At 37.6% G+C, this 20,834-nt stretch overlaps 1 protein-coding gene and 1 pseudogene across 1 annotated transcript; one reads left to right on the top strand and one right to left on the bottom strand.

Annotated features, from left to right (window-relative positions):
- The first annotated feature begins 281 nt into the window (after positions 1 to 281).
- LOC121436640 lies at positions 282 to 1,431 on the top strand (annotated as a pseudogene).
- A 798-nt stretch (positions 1,432 to 2,229) lies between these two features.
- LOC121436621 (prefoldin subunit 3) lies at positions 2,230 to 18,664 on the bottom strand. Its single transcript, XM_041636638.1, has 6 exons — positions 18,535 to 18,664; positions 15,385 to 15,509; positions 12,588 to 12,654; positions 10,275 to 10,373; positions 5,104 to 5,242; positions 2,230 to 3,259 (listed from the first exon to the last, which is right to left on the bottom strand). Exons 1-6 carry the CDS (start codon positions 18,622 to 18,624, stop codon positions 3,189 to 3,191), a joined length of 591 nt encoding a protein of 196 aa, XP_041492572.1. The 5' UTR covers positions 18,625 to 18,664; the 3' UTR covers positions 2,230 to 3,188.
- Positions 18,665 to 20,834: the final 2,170 nt, after the last annotated feature.

Below are 20,834 nucleotides of genomic sequence, written 5' to 3'. Positions count from 1 at the left end.
CAAAAGCACAGAAAATATATTTAACAAAATCATGGAAAAAAACTTTCCCAACCTAAAGAAAGACATAGCTATGAAGATACAAGAAGCTTACAAAACACCAAATAGACTGGATCCAAAAAATATACCCTCAAAACATAATAATCAAAACACTAAACATACAGAGTAAAGAAAGAATATTAAGAGCTGCAAAGGGAAAAGGCCTAGTAACATAAAAAGGCAGACCTATCAGATCATTCATTATGAAAGAAATAATTTAGTAGAGTTAAGATTAAATATCTTTGGCTCCTGCCCCTGACAGTCTCCGGTCGGGGTCACGGGGACGTGAAGTCCGCTGCCTGGACCTTTGCAGACCATGCTGTCCCGGGTGGTACTTTCTGCCGCCGCCGCAGCGGCCCCGTGTCTGAAGAACGCGGCTGTCCTGGGACCAGGGGTAGTACAAGCGACAAGGGTCTTTCACACAGGACAGCCACGTCTCGCCCCTGTACCACCTCTTCCTGAATATGGAGGAAAAGTACGTCTTGGGCTGATTCCTGAAGAATTTTTCCAGTTCCTTTACCCTAAAACTGGCGTAACAGGACCCTACGTGCTTGGAACTGGGCTTAGCTTGTATTTTCTGTCCAAAGAAATATATGTGATTACCCCAGAGACCTTCTCTACCATAACAGTAGTAGGGTTGATTGTCTATGTGATTAAGAAATATGGTGCTTCTATTGGAGAATTTCTTGATAAACTTAATGAGGAAAAAATTGCTCAACTAGAAGAAGTAAAGCAAGCAACCATCAAACAATTCCAGGATGCAATTGACATGGAGAAGGCACAGCAGGCACTGGTTCAGAAGCGCCACTATCTCTTCGATGTTCAGAGGAATAATATTGCCTTGGCCTTGGAAGTCACCTACCGGGAACGGCTCCATAGAGCATATAAGGGAGATAAAGAATCGCCTGGACTACCATATTTCTGTACAGAACATGATGCGTCGCAAGGAGCAAGAGCACATGATAGACTGGGTGGAAAAGCATGTGGTGCAGAGCATTTCTGCACAGCAGGAAAAGGAGACCATTGCCAAGTGCATTTCCGACCTAAAGCTGCTTGCTAAGAAGGCTCAAGCTCAGCCAGTTATGTGAATGGAGCTATCTCAGTTGAGATGGCCAGAGAGAAATGGGAAGTAGTCTGTGTGAAGAACTCTTCCTGTATTGCTGTCTATTGAAATCACAGTGTACCTTTCCTGAGAAATGATCGAGATTCATTTATTTAGTGACTTAACCCTATTGGCCAGTCAGGTATTTCTGATCCTTGTGTATCTGGAGTTGACTGAAGATCACCTTTGAATAAGTAACTTGCAGTAACTTGCTGCCCGACTAAAATTACCAAATTATAGTTTAAACTTGTAATTAGTTATACAATTTGCAATAAAATGACATTTGAAACAGAAAAAAAAAGATTAAATATCTTTCATTTACTAGGAACTAACAGTGCTCATGAAACATTAAACATTTATCGAATGATTAACTTAATTTGTACTGTATAATTTATTGTTACCACACGGCAGTTTTCTTCACATTCCTTACATTAACTGCAGATTCATATTTAATCTTTCTAGATATTTAAAACAAAATAGATGTTTACAGAAGAGAAACACCATTCCTATATTAACAGGAACACCCTGTACCAATATATCTACTACAGTGTGGGAAAAATAGTACTTACAAACTTCAAATTCTAAAATTTAAAAAATTCATAAAAGAGAAACTAAACCAAGAAAGTTTGAGAGGAGTTGAGGTATGGGAAAAACATGATCAAAATATATTGTCCAAAAAAGTTAGTAATAAAAAAAGAAAGTTTGGTATATTTCAGATTAAAATCTTATTTATCTGTATTCCTTCCAATGGGATTTTCTGTTGTTTCCACAAAAAAGCTCTTAACATATACTAGTTAGGTACATGTAAATGAACCCCATAAAATGTGAAAAGACCTATGTTAACCTTAGATATCATCTGAAATGTTTTTCTCATGTTAAAATATAAGTGCTAATACCTCAAAGTATTAGGATGAATGTGGGAAGTTAGAGAAATGAGTACATCATGAGGGCTCTGCCCTTGCACTTCAATTGAACTTACCAGTCTCCAGACCCATACAATATAAATGCTTGTTTTACCTGACTTTTGGTATTTTCCAGAAACCTACACAGATTAAGATAAAGATTAACATGAAAAAGGTATCAGGCAACAGTTTGAATATAATTGTTTTAATTACATGAAATACAAGTACAAAACATCGTACAAGTATACTTTTTTACTACATGGAGATAGAATAACATGCATCTATTTTTACCAGAATCTGTACCACGAAGTACTTTTACCACAGTGCCAATGTCTTTCCATCAATTTTATCATTCCTATGCAATTTTATCACAAATAAAAAAGCTTACAACTCTTTTGAACCAATGCAGATTTACATTTATGTTAATAGTCCTGTTCAAGGTGCTTTGGAGAACTGTTACATAATATAAAATTATCTTAGCATAAAGTTTTGAATGGGTAGTGTTCTCTCACATTGATCAAGTCTCCCTTATACTGGCATTGCAAAGACATAGCGTACTTATTTGGGGTCAAAATTTTATATATGTCAATAGCCCTCAAACTGTGTATGAAAGTAAATAATCATTTTCTGAAAAGATTAGAGTATCATAAAAGCTATTGGTATGGCAGAAATGCATGAAACCCCATTTATAGAACACAACAGCAACAAAGGATGATATCCTACAAAAACTAAAGAAAAACAAGTTTACAAATATTGAATTGTCTTTCTTGCCTCTAAAAGGTTTACCACATTAAGTGAGAGTAACATCAAGCGGTAAAGAAAAAATTGTGTAAATTGTGCCGGTGCTCAGCATTCAGCAGCCTCCATAGCATTCCTCACAGTTTTCGGCCATTTCAGTTAAGAGTTGTCTTATAACCGATAAAAATAAAACAAAAGCAGCATTACTTTGTAGGGAAATATGAAAAGAATACTGTTACTTTCATAAAATATTTGAAAGTAATTTTTGTTTTCATAAATAAAATGGTGTCCTTATGTTTTTATTATTTCTGCTGTGAAAAAAAAACACTCAAAGTTACATCAATCTTTAAAGATAAACACTGGCTTATTTAACATGTTTGGAAACCTGAACCACATTTTCAATTCCGGTATTATGCTTTGTTCTTGGTAGAATCATCTTTGTTTCTTCTTTTGACATCCCAATTATAAACCCTAGCCATATCTGCAAGAATTGTCAAAGAAAATGCAAATATAATGCTAAAGATAACAAATGAAATTATCAGTAACTCATAAAGTGAAACAAAGACACAGAAATCACACAAACAAAAATACTAGTGGCAACTACTATTGACAGCCATGTTGTTATACTATCAATTGCTAAGAAAATTCTGGAATTAACTTCTAAAAAAATCAAGACTTCCAATCAATAACTGCTTAGCATATCTAGTCAACTATAACACTACACTTAATGAATATATGCTAGATACTCTCAACAAATTTGAGACATATTACAATACTACCCAGGCTTTCCTGAAACTCATGGGTTCAGACTAAAACCCCAAACTCCCAAGTATATGGAACTGTAGTGTACATACCACTATGACTAACTCATTTTTTCTATTATTTTGTCAAGTTTTAAAACTAATTCTTCATTCACAAAGTTTCAAAAATCTCTGACTCTATATCCCAGCACAAAATGTTAAAATGAGTACAATTATTAAAAATTTTATATCTTACAGTTCTCTGGGCTTAACAGATCCTCTAGTTTACTAAGTATCTGTGTGACTAGGTACTCTACACATACTTGAATTAGCTAGTTGAAGTCCCTTCCTTCATGGAGTTTAGATTCATCAGAACTTATTCTAATGTCTGTCTAGCACTCTAACTTTTCCAGTTTATACATTACTATATCAATGATAAATGGCATTTCTCCAGGTTTCTAGGATCCAACTTAGGTGACTTCTTCCATTGAATCTCATTTTCTCGCACAATAACACCTTTTCTTTTCCATAAAGTCTAGCTTCTCCCAGAGCCCCAGAATCTCACAGCTGAATCAAGTGTTCACTAATCAGATGATCCTGCCACTAAGCCTCAAAACAAACCTCTCTTGCAAGAACATACCTACTACATGCTACATGTTGGGAGAGACTGTAGGTCCTACAATTGAAAAGCTTTGGGTTAAGCAAGAAAAACAAAGTACTATATGTACAGTGGGGGACTGCTCTGACAGAATTAGAAAGAGTTGAGAAATTCTCTGATGTTTAAATTGAAATATGAAGGATAAAGGATTACCATCAAGTATAAAAAGAGAAATAGTTCTAGGTAGGAGGAACAGATGAAGGAAAGAACAAAAGGAAACACAAAATGCCTGTGGTATTTTAGGGGTGAGTAAAATAACACAGAGGACTTTTAAATGTTTGTGAAATTAAACTATTTGATTATAACAGTGGCAGGAGGGCTGGGGACAGATGATTGACAGGTTTGGGAGCTCAGTCGGAACAGAGAATAACAAACAGCTCATGTTCTGTGACATAGTACAATGACTATGGTGGACATTTTATTGTATGCCTCAAAGTAGCTAGAAGAGAATTTTTAATGTTTTTTTTTAACTGATTAAGTCAATTTATTTGAAAAAACTTACTGAGCAGTGTGAATCTGCTTGCTGTTCATGTCTCTATATTTCAAATTTATTATTTTATCTCTAAGCTTTTTGATTCAAATAAGATAGCCATTATCTTATACAATCTCCAACTTCACATTTATTTAAGAATAAAGTCATGGGGGGACTGGAGAGATGGCTCAGAGGTTAAGAGCACTGGCTGCTCTTCCAGAGGTCCTGAGTTCAGTTCCTAGCAAGCACATGGTGGCTCACAAAGCATCTATAATGAGATCTGGTGCCCTCTTCTGGAGTACAGGCAGAACACTGTATACATAACTAAATAAATAACTAAATAAATAAATAAATCTTAAAAAAAAAAAAAGAATAAAGTCTGTCTCCCCATAAAAACAACATAGGAATTTTAAAAAATCTTTCTCCTTCTCTTTGCCTATTTCTTAAAAGGATACTGACTTCTGTAGTAGTAAACTGATCTCGAAGAAAGTCAAGGTCTTCCTCAAGAGAATCCAGATTCTTTGTGGCAGTTGATAAATTCTTTTCCAACAATGCCTGAGCTTCATCAATATCGTATTCAAGCATTACATTAGCCTAAAGAGAAAAAAGTCATGACAATTACTTAACAATCTCCATGTTAATGCAAATGTCTGCAAACTGCAGCCCCTGAACCAAACCAGCCCACTGTCTTATACTGTGCTACAGCAGAGCATAAGACAAAGACCATACAGCCTTAAAAAATAGAAAATATTACTATTTGAGCCTTTACAGAAAACTTGCTGACCCCAGAGTTACAGATATGTAGAAAATGAAATATCAATACACATAATCACAACACACATTATGAAATGGGAAAAAGAATAGTGTGTGTTACCATTTCTGTAAAAGGGCAGATGGATATGGTCTTTACCTATGAATGTATAAAATTTTTCTTGAAGGTACTGTGGGACAATGATTTTACCCTATAAAGATATGCTTCTTGTACTTGTTTAATAAAATGCTGATTGACCAGTAGCCAGACAGGAAGTATAGGTGTGATAACAGCGATCAGACAGGAAGTAAAGGTGGGGCAACAAGAATTCTGGGAAGAGGGTAGTTTCAGTCTGTAGTTGTCACCCAGACAGAGAGGAAGCCAGACACAGAGCAAACAAGATGTGACTGCCTTGAAAAAGGTACCAAGCCACGTGGCTAACATAGACAAGAATTATGGGCTGATATAAGTTATAAGCACCCACTGAGACGGTGGGGCTGATCTATTGGGAGCTCACCAAGGCCAGCTGGACTGGGACTGAAAAAGCATGGGATAAAACCGGACTCTCTGAACATGGCGGACAATGAGGGCTACTGAGAAGCCAAGGACAATGGCACTGAGTTTTGATCCTACTTCATGTTCTGGCTTTGTGGGAGCCTAGCCAGTTTGGATGTTCTCCTTCCTAGACCTGGATGGAGGGGGGAGGACCTTGGACTGCCCACAGGGCAGGAAACCCTGACTGCTCTTCTGACTGGAGAGGGAGGAGAGGGGAGGGGGGCATGGGGAGTAGGGGGAGGGGGAGGGAAATGGGAGGCAGGGAGGAGGCGGGAATTTTTAATAAAAAAAAGAATTAGTTAATAAGAAGCCTGAGCTACTAGGTCAACCAGTTTATAATTAATGTAGACCTCTGTGTATTTCTTTGTGACTGAACGGCTACAGGACCAGGTGGGACAGAAACCTCTGTCAACAGAAACCTCAGTCAACATGAAGGATACCAAGAAATAGACTACTGGTTACTTTAAAGGCAGGTACACTGTGCTAAAGAGAAGTAGGCTCTTCACAGGATATCTTTGCTATAGATTTGTCTCCCAGAATGAAAAGTACCAAATACATATACTAGTAGAATATTGAGACAGGGTCTTTAGGAAGCCATTAGATTTAGATGACATCATGAGGAACTTACATGATGGCATTAGTAAGCTAGTATGCCTTACAGTTTTACCAAATGATCTCTTCTACCATATGACACAGCCTATGGCCCTCACCGGATGCTGGCACCATCCTCTTGGACTTCCCAGTTTCCAGACATAGCAAACAGACCTAATACTTTATAAATTACCCAGTCGGTGATAATTGACTCATAGAGAAAATGACTAAGATGGTGCTTTCATGCCTTTTAAATTACATATAAAAATATTATCTGTCAAACAAGTATTAAAGCTTAACAGAGACTTGTGGCTATAATCCTGGAATGCAGGAGGTTGAGGAAGGGGGAATCTGAGCTCAAGACCAGTCTGTGCTATATAGTAAGAGTTTGTCTCAGGAAAGAAAAACAGAAAAAGTCACATCTATTCTAATACTCAGGAGGCAGAGATCAGTAGTTCATGGTCATCCTCAGCTACACAGTTTGTTGCAAGCCTGGGATACAAAACAATCTGTCAAAGAACAAAGAAGCAAAAAGCATTAACCCATCACTTGCTAGTCTGAGGCAGGAAGAGTGGGAGGTCAAGGCCATCCTGGGTCACACAGGAAGGCCTTGTCTCAAAAAAACCAACCAAACAAAAAACAAAAAAAAAGAAAAACAGAAACTGGGGATGTATTTCATTGGTAAAACACTTGAGTAGCTTATGCAAGACTCTGTGTTCTGAAAGAAGATGGGTGGCTGCAATGGTAATTACTGAACCTCAAATAATTAAAAAACAGTACTTATTGAACTTCAATTAACTAAAATAACAGTAATTAAAACAAAAAAACACAAAACTAACATTAATAGTTGTACATAGTGGTTTATGCCTTTAATATCATAATTTTTGACAATGAGCAAGGAAGATCTCTTATGAGTTTGAGGTCAGCCTAGTCTAGGAAAGCCAGGACTACATAGAAAGACTCTTTATCAAAAATCAAAGAAAGAAAGGAAGCAAGCAATCAAGCATTAAAAGCCAGGACACATACATAACTCAAGAACACTGAAAATATATATTGGCACGAAAATTTATTCACAATAGCCAAAAAGGAGAGATATACCAAATATCTATTAGTTAATAATGAACGAACAAGATGTGGTTTATACACAAAACAGGGTATTTTGGGCTATTAAGGAATGAAGCCAATACACAGAGAAAGGATGTAAATTAGCAGTTGCTACGCTCTCAGCCATCTGGTAAAAATCAAGTACAGTGGATACCAGAAGAAAGGAAGTAGGAAAAGGAATGTAGAATGTTAATAGAAATGGGTTTCTTTATGGGGTAAATAAAATGTTCTGGAATAAAAAGAGATCACAGTTGCACATATACACTAAAAACTATGAAACTGTATACTTTTAAATAGTAAATTTTACCTTAATTGTTAAAAAAAAAGAGACAGTATCTTCAAAGAAATGATTTGGGACCTTTACACACAGCAACAATGTGGCACACAGCAGATAATGGGAGCTCTAAATTAATATCAGTAACCTAACTAGAACACAAGATTTTAGTCAGACACAAAGGAGAAATATAGCAGGCTACCATATTACATGTAGATGCTTTTTAAAAATGAATGCATAATGATTATCAGAGACTAGGAGGGGTTTTGAGGTAAGGTTAGAGGGAATTTGGTAATAGATACCAAAGCACAGTTCTAGTGTTCTAAAGAACAGTTGTGTTAACTACAGTTCATAATACTGTGTAGTGATACTTTATTTGTATTTTAATAAAGATTGCCACAAGATCAGAAAGTAAAACAGCCATACTGGTCAGCCTTACAGACCAGGCAGTGGTGACACACACCTTTGATCCCAGTAGCCACACTAATTTACCATAGAAACCAGATGATAGTGGTGCATGCCCTTAATCCCAGAACTAGAGAGGATTAGTAGACGGGAAGAGACAGAGATTACCAGAGGCAAGATCACCATTTTCGGACTGAGGTAGAAGTAAGAGCCAACAGCTGGCTGTTTTGCTTTCCTGATCTTCAGGTTGAACCCCAATATCCGTCTCTTGGTTTTTATTAGTTGTGCTACAATACTCTACTATTTCTATATATTTGGAGGAGGGGTGTTGAGACAGAGTCTTATCCCATAACCCAGGCTAACTTTGAACTTGAAGGAATTAGCCTACCAAAATGCTAGGACTATACGTATTGCCATAAAGCCTAACCCTTAGAGCTTAATGACTCTAAATTCAAAGTAGTAAAAAGATGATAATATTAAATTGCCCTTAGTAGATCAGTATACATTGTATATACATACTGAATTACCACACTATACCCTACAAACATGTATGGCCAAAATAACAATTAAAGGGTTGGTGTAAGTCAGACATACAGTAACTGCCTAGCAGACATAAGTCCTCTGAGTTCAACCCTAGTAAAACTAACTAAGCACATCTCTCTTTTGAGAAGTTGAGAACCGTGCCTTGAGGGTACTGTACTTTTCCTAAGCACCTTCTCTCTCTAAACATTCCCACTTAGATTTGAAACATTTCTTACAAATACTTCATAAACTTTGCTTCGTGCTGCCTTAGCCCTGAGTTATTGTCTGCAGCATAGTCAAAGACCCACTTTTACCTAGTAGCAGTCCCTAAAGAGGAAGAAAGATCCTCAGGCTACCAGCAGCAGTGTGCAATGTATCTCCCTACCACCACTGACACTAGGACTCAAGGGTGTTTGCTGAGGAATGGAACACAAGGGGATTTTGGAATATTTTGCACTGAAATGTAAATGACACTTGTATACACACCTCTTTTCAACTATACATTCCAGTATATCATACAGGAATGATCAGAACACTATATCATTGAAATCAGCAAATATTACAAATAAAGGTCTTTCCTCCCTAATTGTTCACCATTTTGTACCTAAATTGATTGCCACTTGCCAGCATACCAATGAATATACTTTGAAAATAGAAGAAAAAAAATTGATTACATTAAAACTACTGGTAATTCCCTAGGGACTCTACCTCTTAGTGTAAGCCTAGGGTCTCCCTAGTTCTGCCTCCACCCCTTTCAGCTTTTCCTTCTAGACCCCCCATTTCTTTGTGAAACCCAAGACCTGGGACCACAAATATATGTATTGCCTTTTCTATGTGAATTCTCAATATTGAACTCAGGTTTTCATGCTTGTAAAGCAAGTATTTTACCAAATGAGCCATAGCCCCTCCCCTCTATCTTCCTTATGCTATATTTTGAAAAGACAAAACAGTAACTGGAGAAGTAGTTGGGCATGGTGGCATGACTGCAATCTCAGTAGTGGGTAAGCAAAAGTAGGAGGATTAGAAGTCAAAGGACAGTCTGGGCTACATATGAGATGTTGTCTTAGAAAAACAAAGGGCTGAGGAATGTGGATCCATGGTAGAGTGCTTTCCTGGCATACTCAAAGCCCCGAGTTCACTCTCCACCCCCCACCTTCCCCCCACACACACATACACACACAGCTGAAGAGTAGGTTTGGACAGGTTTGCTTGGACTGGAAAAAACATTAAATGTGTGTATTCTTTTAAAGACACTCCTAATTCCAGTCCATTTCTAATAAAAGACCATTTGAACTCTACACCTTCATTCTTTCTAAACCAAAGAGAGATAAAGACATTACATCTTAAGAAAAAAAAAGTTTTGCTGGTCAGAAAACATTTTTTTACAAATACAGTGAGTAGCTGTGTCTGTAACATTTACTTACCCCCAACCACAGGCACACTTTATCAGTAGGAGGAACCGAAGCTTTGCAGTACAGGTTATCTGCCAGTAAGAATCTGGTCTCCATTGAATTGGTGGAGTCCTTTAAAATATGACAGTACCACAGACAGGTCAGGTTGATATCAAGGTTATAAAGGAGGGATCCCAAGACATTTAAAAGAGTACCAACATGAAGACTTACTTAGTAGTAAAAAAACAAATAGCTATTATATAAAGAATGGCTAAAATGACTTGGCATGGACTCTGATTCAGCTCCTTACTAGCTGTGTAAATTTGGCATGTCACTATTCATCTATGTCTCAAGTTCCTCATCCATAAAATAAAACAATAGTTCCTGCAGCTATCAAGGTTATAATAAGCCTCCAAGAAGTACATCTTAGTTTCAAAGTTAAGCAATGCCTAAGAGTAAAAGGATGAGCAAAACTACTTATTCAAATGGAACCCGGAAGCAAGCAGATGTCACTATCCTAGTATCTGACAAAATAGACTTCAAACTAAAATTAATCAGAAGAGATAAGGAGGATATATCACTCTAATCAAGGGAACAGTTAACCAAGAAGATATTATTATCCTAAACATATGTGCAAACTCATGGATGCCCAATTTTATTTTTTAAAAAAAAATCTACTACTGGATTTAAAGATGCAGATTAACATCAATCCATTATTAAGTAGGTGATTTTCAATACCCCACTTTCTCCAATAGACAGGTCATCTGGACAAAAGAAACAGAGAAACATCAGAATCAATTGATATCATACATCAAATGCACCTAACAGATGTCTACAAATATTCTATCCAAAGACCAAAGAATATACATTCTATTCAGCAACATATGGAAGCTTTTCTAAAATAGAGCACATCTCTGAAACACATTGAAAGCAGTCCCATGAAGAATATTCACAGTTCTAAGTGCCTACACTAAAAAAAAAAAGAGCACAAATAAATGACTTAATGATATAACTCAAAAAGTTGGAAAAAGAACAAACCAAATCTAAACTCAATCAATGTAAAAAAAAATAAAACTCAGAGCAGAAATCAACTAAATAGAAACAAAGAAAACAATATAGAGAATCAAAAAATCTAAGATCTGGTTCTTTGAGAAGACTAACATAACTTAGATACCCTTAGCCCAACTAACCAAAAGAAAGAGGGATCCAAAATAACAAAATCAGAAATGAACAGGAAAACATTACAAAAAAGAAATGTAGAATATTATAAGGGAATATTTTTAAAACCTGTATGCCATTAAACTAGAAAATCTAAAAGAAACATCTGAATTCAGCCAAACCACCAAAATTAAGCCAAGAAGTCAATGACTTAAATAGACTCCTAAGAAATAAATGTATGAAATAAAAGCCTTCCTTTTGGGACCCTTGTCTATTTGGATGCACACCTTCCTGAGCCTGGATGGAGCGGGGAGTGCCTTGGACTTCCCACAGGGCAGGGTTCCCTGCCCTCTCTTAAGGAGGGAGGGGGAGGAAGGAAGGAGAGTGGGGGAGTGGGAGGGGAATGTGAGGAGGGGAGGAAGTAGAAATTTTGATTCTTATTATTTATAAAGTAATAAAAAATTATCAGAGAGGGCTGGAGAGATGGCTCAGTGGTTAAGAGCATTACCTGCTCTTCCAAAGGTCCTGAATTCAATTCCCAGCAACCACATGGTGACTCACAACCATCTGTAATGGGGTCTGGTGCCCTCTTCTGGCCTTCAGGCATATACACATACAGAACATTGTACATATAATACATAAATAAATATTTAAAAAAAAATTATCAGAGAAAAAAAAGAAAAAGAAAAAAAGCCTTCCAGCTAAAATGAAGTCCAGGACCAGATGGATTCACAGAAGACTTATACTAGACATTCAAAGGAAAGATCTATAGCCAATCCTTAAACTATATAAAAAACAAAACAGAAACAGAATGATCACTCCCAAACTACTACTATGAAGCCAATATGCCAGTAGTACACCCATAAAAATTAAGTGAAAACATTCTTAAATTTTGCTACCTTAGAATAAGACATTTAAAAAATACCCAACATCATTTCTAATTAAAATTTCACACACAAAGTAATTTAAGTGAGGAGCTGAGAATTAAACTTGATTTTAAGGGAAGGCCACAAAGCCATCTTTTTGACGTAAGTATACTGTTTTTAATGTTACTGTAGGTAACATTAACAAGAAGGTAAAGGTGAATCCTACTGCATAAATGAAGTACCAGTACCAAGGAGTCAAGGAAATCAAGTCTCTGTCAAAGAATTCTGATCCACTTATACTTGCAAACAAAAATACACTTACTTTTTTCTTCTGCATGTATTTTAGAATTTCCAAAGTCTGTTTAATTTCAGGAATCTGACCTTTCAGTCTGTGAAGAGGGATAAAAAGGTTAATATAGTATTTTACAGGCAAAAATAAACATCAGGACTATCTTACTAGGCTTGCAATTTTCAACTGATATGTCCTTAAAAACTATTTATAAATATAAAAAGTTAAGATATTTCCTAAGATTTAAATATTTTAGATATAAGAGAAAATATTTATGATAAATATTATAAAACTTAGACATAAGAGAAAATATTTATGATAAATATTACAAAACAAAGTATATTTAATAAGCCATATAGAGAATATTAAGAATATAAACATTTGATTACAACATTTAAGGGACCAAAGAGATTACTCAGTGGTTTAGAACACTGTTCTTTCAGAGGACCCAAGTTCAATTCCCAGCACACATGTGGTGGTTCATAACCATCTATAACCCAGTTGCAGATCTGATATCGGTTCTGACTTCCACAAGCACCAGACATGCACACAGTACACAGACATACAGACAGGAAAACATTCATATGCATAAAATATTTTTAAATTAAAAAGTAAGATAATATGTAAACTATGGATATATTCAATACATAGTGTAAAAAGTCTTATTTCATGTCTAATTCCCTGTTGCTAACATTTCTAGAACAGGCCACATTCTGTAGAAGTGATACACAGGCTCTGCATTTGATTATAAGCTTAAATTTAAAAGATCGATTTTATAACTAGTTTTTAAAACGACATGTATCCAAATATATCAAATTCCAAATCTGAAAACATCAATCACCTGTGTAGTACTATATGAGGCTGTTATAGGTAAACATACTCAGCACAAGTAAACTATAGTAAGCTAACTATCAAGCAAAGCACAGTGATGTCTTCTCAGTGTATACATTTGTCATACTGTTTTTTTTAAAATGTACAAATCATCTAGATGCCCTTTGAATCACCCAGTGTGAATTATTAGCTACCCTATCACAGATACAAGGTAGAAAAGTATATATATGATCTCCAGAGGTAGAGAAAGGGCCAAGTTGTAAAGCTGATACATACAAATTCTGATCTCCTGATGTGGGAGTCCCCTCTGTGTGCTGTAATTACCATCAATGAATAAAGAAACTGCCTTGGCCTGTTGATAGGGCAGAACTTAGCTAGGTGAGGAGGACTGGACTGAATGCTGAGAGAAAGAAGGGCAGAGTGAGAGCCGCCATGGAGCTGCCAGAGTCAGACATGCCAAATCTTTGCAGGTAAGCCACTGCTACGTGGTGATATACAGATTAACAGAAATGGGTTAAATTAAAATGTAAGAGTTAGCCAATAAGAAGATAGAGCTAATGGGCCAAGCAGTGTTTTAATTAATAAAGTCTCTGTGTTATTATTTCAGGGTTAAGCTAGTCAGGTGGCTGGGACAAACAAGCAGCCCCTTCTCCCAACAATCTCCACTTCATGCAAAGATGAAATGCAAATTAAAACTACAGAGATTTCATCTCAACAGAGTCAGAATAGCTATCCATCAAAAATACCAGGCTATGCCTGGTGGTGTAGGCCTGTCATCCCAACTATTTAGAAGGCAGAGACAGTAAGATTGAAAGTTCAAGACTTACCTGGGCAACTTAAGAACCTATTTCAAAATAAAAAAATATTAGAAGGGCTAGCAATATAACTCAAAGGTAGAGCACCCACCTAGTACACATGAGGCCTTAGGTTCAATTACCCAGTATGGCAGGAAAAAATAAAGCCAGGCCTTATGGTACATACCTGTAACTCCCTACACTTGGGAGGTGAAGGCAGAAGGATCAGAACCTTAAAGTCACCCTTTGTTAAAATCAAGACCAGCCTGTGCTATATGATACTCTGTCTTAAAAATAATTAATTAATTAGCAATACTGGCAAAGATATACGAAAAAAGGTACCTTATATACTGCTAACAGGAATGTAAATTATAATACCTCTTATATATAACAATATAAATACTCCTCAAAAATATAAAAATGAGGCCAGAGAAATGGCTCAGCAGGTAAAAGCACTTGCTGATAAGTCTCTCAACCCGAGTTCAATCCCTAAAACTCACAGAAAAATAGGATGCAGTGGCTGTCATTTGTAATCCCAGCATGGCAAAATGAGAACTACCTAGAAGCTAGCCTGAAGTATACAAAGTATTAGAAATACCAAGAGAGACTCAGCCTCAACAAAGTGGCAGAAGAGAACTGATCCAGAAAGTTATTCTCTGACCTCCACACATGCACTATGGCACATGAGAACCTATGTTTGCACAATGGCATGTATGAACCTGAACATACATGTGCATACAATATAATTGGGAAAACTAAAAAAGGAAATACTATCTGATTCAGTTATATGATTGCTAACTGGATACCCAAAAGAAAACAAAGTAACCATGGAAATGTTGTGTGCATACTAATATTCACTATGGCACTATTTACAATAGCCAAGAACAACAGATGAATGGATAAGCAAGTATGTGTGCATGCATGGTACACACACTTATGTGGAAATGAAACATTATACAACAATTAGTAAGAATGAAAACATATCATTTGCAATATAATTAACAGAACTATATATGTCATCATGCTAAACAAAATACACCAGACTAAAGGAAAGGAAAGGGTGGATGACATCAGGGAAGGTGAATATGATCCAGACACAATATTTGTATGTGTGACTATATCAGAATAAAACTCATTGGCTTGTACAACTTATATAATTGATAATTATAATAAAGTTTTTTAAATGTAGAAATTATTTTGATTACCTCCTTTTCTTTTGAGCAAGGTTGAGTTCCATAAACTTATACTTCTGATATTGTTCATCCAGCTTCTTTAACACTGTATCTGCAGTTTCATTCCCAGGCTGCTTCATGAAAGAATCTACATCTTCCTTTAATATGAAAAATAATATAAAATCTTAAATTTATATCATAAATCTGATTTTCACTTTGTTTATAAAATGCAAAAGAACAAGTTTTCTTTTTTTTCTTCAAAGGCTTGTTTTAATTTTTTCATAAAATATATCCTCCCCCAACTTCTCCAAGATCCTCCCACCTTCCCAACTCCATACCATTTCTCTCTCTCTAAAAAACAGGCAAACAAACAAAAAAATCACAGCATAATTTTAAAAAGAAAGGAAAATATAAGAAACATACACACAAAATCCATAAAAACAGAAAATCCGAAATAACATTCAAGTAAAAAGCCAGTAAGAAAAAAAATGCTCAAACAAAGCAATGAGAAAAGTCTACAAAAATACCATTGAATTCATTTTGTATTGGCAATCTACTGGTGGGCATGGAGCCTACCCTTAAGTGTGTCTAAAAGACTCCATTAGCAAGAACTAATTTTACCAAAGGCTTATTTTTAATAAAAAACATAATTATAAAAAGTCAAACACAGGTGGATTGGAGCTCAGTAGTATACCACTTGCCTACCAGACATGAAGCCCTAGGTACTGCCAGAAGAAAAGTTATAGATAAGCTAGACATGATATTACAGGCCTATAATCCCAAAACTCATGAAGCAGAAGCACAAAGATCTGAAATTCAAGACCAGCCTAAGACATACAACAAATTTGGGTTATCCCAGGTTACATAATGTCTGTCTCAAAAAAAAAAATGACAAAAATAAGTTAAAGAAAGACAATTTGGGGCAGCTCACTATATTATGTAGTTAATTTAGTCTTCTCGTTCTAATTCTGATTCATATATAGGTTGAGATGTTTTGTACATTTCTCCTGTAGTAAATATTAAAACTATTGACTGGGTGGTGGTGGCGGCACACGCCTTTAATCCCAGCACTTGGGAGGCAGAGGCAGGTGGATCTCTGAGTTCAAGCCCAGCCTGGTCTACAAGAGTTAATTCCAGGACAGGCTCCAATGCTACAGAGAAACCTTGTCTCAAAAAAAAAAAAAAAAAAAAAAAAGAAAGAAAGAAAGAAAGCTATTAGCAATGAAAACACACTGTCTATTCATGTTCCCTAGTCAAAGAATTGAGCACATTGTGTGCCAAATTTATCATATTTCTTACTGCTTTAATTCAGTTGAACACGTTTTATTTTTCACGGTAACCCCATAAACATTGCCATCCATATATACTCAAGGCTAGGCAGCAAGTGGGAAGGCAGGGCAGGATTCAAATACTCTCTACTGTAGAATTTTATATTGCTACAATATCATGCCTCTGCCATTAGTTTTGGAACATGAAAATAATTATGTATATATAGATTGGGCTGCTTATTACATCTTATTGGTATATTTAACCATATGTAACAATTTTCCTTAACCATAAAATTTTAGAACCAGGTGTCAACGTGTCTGTCTTTAATCTCAACGCTTGGAAAGCAGAGGTAGAAGGGTTGCTATGAGTCTGAAGCTAGCCTAGTACACACAGTGAGTTCTAGGCCAACCTGGGCTACAGTGTGGGGCTCTGTCTCGATAGATAGATAGATAGATAGATAGACAGACAGACAGACAGACAGACAGGTAGGTTGGTTTAGATTAAGATTATAATGCCCTCAAATAAGGTTGGTATTCATTAAATCAACATCTGAAGTTACCTCTGACTACTGTTATTATTTAAGACACACGGGAATTACACTCACACACACATACATACACACAAACACACATATATGTACATACACACATATACATACATACCTACATACATACATACATACACACACAATCTTATGTATAAGCATTGTGGTAGGATCAGGAAAAATACCTAACCCCTAAATAACAGAGCACAACCAGAGGTTCTGAAGATCTCCTGTCTGCTCATATGTGAAGTCTGGATAGCTCATTTATATCATGTATGATCTGGGATAAAATATTCAGGAACAATATTTTCTTGGTTTCTTCACAAAATAGGTTCCTATCTACAAAATAGGAACAACAGCCACTCCCTCCTAAGTTTTACAAAGATCTCTTAAAAAATTTCTGAAACTCAGAAAATATTATTTCATGTAAAGGTCACTTGAAAGATACCTTTAAAAGCATGCCACACTGAGAATACACAAAACAATTATTCCACCAGCAAATTAAAATATACAATATAAAATGTGATTTAAGTAAAAGAAATGGGTCTTTTGAAGAATATTAGACAGAAGGGAGTATATACACTTTTGGTATAAAACAAAAGGTCAAGGAAAATTCCACTAACTAAGATTATAAAGCAAGCAGTGCTTCAGCACAAATAAGTGATAAAATATATACAACTTCTACCTTCTCTTTGAATTTGGGTTGTTCTCCCTGTTACCTGAAACCTTCCAATTGTATTCCCCACAATTCTCACAACTGCATACAATTTGTTGTCTCCCCAAACTGCTTGAATGAAAAACCAAATATAAAATGGTTTCAGACACCTAATGACAGCCAGTTATCCACTGCACTGCATAATCCCTCAATTTCTAAAAGCAAGACACATAAGGAATTCACATTCGTGGTAACTAACATCTACTTTCACGGCAGTCTACTTCCATTTCCAAGGAAACGGACCACGACCCTGCTTAAAGTGACTAGGTGTCACTCAGTTCCGCCTACTCACTATACTAAGTAAGTTTCTACCCATTACCTATCTATGTCTCCAGCACCACACCACCGCTGTCTTGTGCTCCTCAATAATCGACCCTTTTGGGGGGGGGGGGCGGGGGGCAACGGACAACCGCCTAGCGTCCGGGTCCTGCTCCGCAGTCCTCCCCCACTCCCTCTTCTGGCCACTTTTCAAAGCCATCCCCCGGCAGGGTCTGAAAAACCAGGATGCGGGCGGGTTGGGGGAAACAGACCGGGCATTCCCTCCGGGCACCTTTCAGCTCAGCTCCCCACCTTCCCCCAACAACGCAGACCTGTGTGGCGACTGAAAAGTAATCTTCAACCTAGGACCAAGACGCCAAGGAACAGGATCTCTTACCACAAACACCGCTTCAGGAATCCCTAGGTGGAGCCGCCGCCCGTTTCCAGCAGCAGCTTCTAAGCCACATCCGTCCTTAGCCGCAGCCATCTTAAGAAAGCAGGAACGCAAATAACTGCCTTCTGAGGCGTCTGCCGTTGGCGTCAGTGATTGGATCGTTTGTACGTGAAGGCCCGCCTCTCTTCCTACGAGTCTGTGTATTCATTGGTGCTTATGTTTAGGCGATGATTGGCTAAACGCGTATGAGTGACAAGATTAGAAGAGATTTGGTCGAAAAGCGGGAGCTGCTGGAGGACCGATACCGACGTCTGGGAAAAGGACTGTTAGAGATTTAGGGAATGAGCAAGCTAAAACATTGGGAATCCAGACTACAGCAGACCTCACCACTACCTGTACCTCAATAAGGAGCACATTTTCCAGAGTTGCTTCCGGGTCGATCCCAATTCCTCACGCAGACGGGTGGATCCGATTCAGAGTATATCATAAATAACCCGCCGTTTGCACCAGTGTCCCTCAAAGGGCACCTTCAGTGAGAATCTTAGCGCCCTCTGGGTCAAAAGCATTCAAATGTTTATAGTTTACCTGCAAAATACCAAGAACTGTGGCTATTTCGTAGGTCCAAGGACTTCCCCCAGCGTTGCCCTTCATAACAACACTCTTTTTTTGTTTTTTTTTATAATTCCTTTTATTTAAAATTTTTTTTTGGCGGATCTCTGTGAGTTCGAGACCAGCCTGGTCTACAAGAGCTAGTTCCAGGACAGGCTCCAAAACCACAGAGAAACCCTGTCTCGAAAAAAAAATTTTTTTTTTCATTTTATATACCAAGCCCAGTTCCCACTCCTTCCCCTTCTCCCACACCCCACCTCCTTCCTCCTCCTTTCACACCCCACTTCCTCCCTTCATACCCTTATCCACTCCTCATAGGGAATGAGGCCTGCCTTGGGCAGTCAAAAAAGTATCAAGGTTGAGCAAGATATCCCACCAAAGTGAGAAGGGAAGGAGGGGGGGGAACTCGGGGAAACAGGAGGATTGGGATAAAGGAAGGTTGACCCTAGAGTGGCTCCCAGGAGCCCATGGTGATGTCCCCAGTTAGTCCCTTGGGCAGCTGAGGATAGGGAACCTGAAATGACCCTATCCTATAGCGATACTGACGAATATCTTGCACATCACCATAGAACCTTCATCTGGTGATGGATGGAGATAGAGACAGAGACCCACACTGGAGCACTGGACTGAGCTCCCAAGGTCCCAATGAGGAGCGGAAGGAGGGAGAAGATGAGCAAGGAAGTCAGGACCACGAGGGGTGCAACCACCCACTGAGACAGTGGGGCTGATCTATTGGGAGCTCACCAAGGCCAGCTGGACTGGGACTGAAAAAGCATGGGATAAAACCGGACTCTCTGAACATGGCGAACAATGAGGGCTGATGAGAAGCCAAAGACAATGGCACGGGGTTTTGACCCTACTTCATGTTCTGGCTTTGTGGGAGCCTAGCCAGTTTGGATGTTCACCTTCCTAGACCAGGACGGAGGGGGGAGGACTTTGGACTTTCCACAGGGCAGGGAACCCTGACTGCTCTTTGGACTGGAGAGGGAGGGGGAGAGGAGTTTGGGGGAGGGGGAGAAGGGTGGGAGGAGGGGGAGGGAAATGGGAGGCTGGGAGGAGGCGGACACTTTTTTTTCCTTTTCTCATTAAAAAATAAATAAAATTTAAAAAAATTTTAAAAGAAATACAAAAGAAAAAAAAAGATATCCCACCATAGGGAAGGGGCTGGAGAGATGGCTCAGCCATTAAAGGCTAGGCTCACAACCAAAAACATAACAACCCTTTAAAAGTAAATGTATTGCTAAACGGGTTGTGGTGGGATAAGCACTACATGAGACCCTGTTTGCAAGTCAAAGCAAATGTGACATATAGAACCAAGTAATTATAAGTTGATATCTTTTTATCTTTTTTAAAGGTGCAGGCGCACAGGCGCGCATGGGGGAGGGGAATAATAAAGCAAGACTTCTAGACACCCTTAGGGAAGGGGTGGGGTTAGAAGAAGACGACTGGATAATTGGTTGAGTTGCTGTGAAAAAATAAAGCAAGACTGGAGAACTGAAGAAAGCTGGTTGCATTGTTAAGTATATATGTTCAACACACACATGAAATCAGAACAAATAAAGAAAAATTTAAAAGAATGCTTATAGCAGATTGTATATGTATATAATTCAGTTTAATTAAAAATACGTATAAGGAGTGAGATCGATCAGTGAACAAAGGCTCGTTGTCAAGCTTGAAATTTCCAGGGGCTAAAT

Source organism: Microtus oregoni, unplaced genomic scaffold (assembly GCF_018167655.1).
Source record: "Microtus oregoni isolate MIOR12 unplaced genomic scaffold, Mior012 000050F_000, whole genome shotgun sequence".
Taxonomy (NCBI): Eukaryota; Metazoa; Chordata; class Mammalia; order Rodentia; family Cricetidae; genus Microtus; species Microtus oregoni.
This window is presented reverse-complemented; position numbering and strand designations above follow the sequence as displayed.

Excerpts from the sequence above, each read along its gene's own strand:
- LOC121436621 (XM_041636638.1), bottom strand. The coding sequence starts at position 18,624 with ATGGCTGCGGCTAAGGACGGATGTGGCTTAGAAGCTGCTGCTGGAAAC. Across the intron at positions 15,510-18,534 it reads TTCCTGAAGCGGTGTTTGTG|GAAGATGTAGATTCTTTCAT; the intron begins GTAAGAGATCCT and ends TTCATATTAAAG. Across the intron at positions 5,243-10,274 it reads AAGTGTGCCTGTGGTTGGGG|GCTAATGTAATGCTTGAATA; the intron begins GTAAGTAAATGT and ends TTTTCTCTTTAG.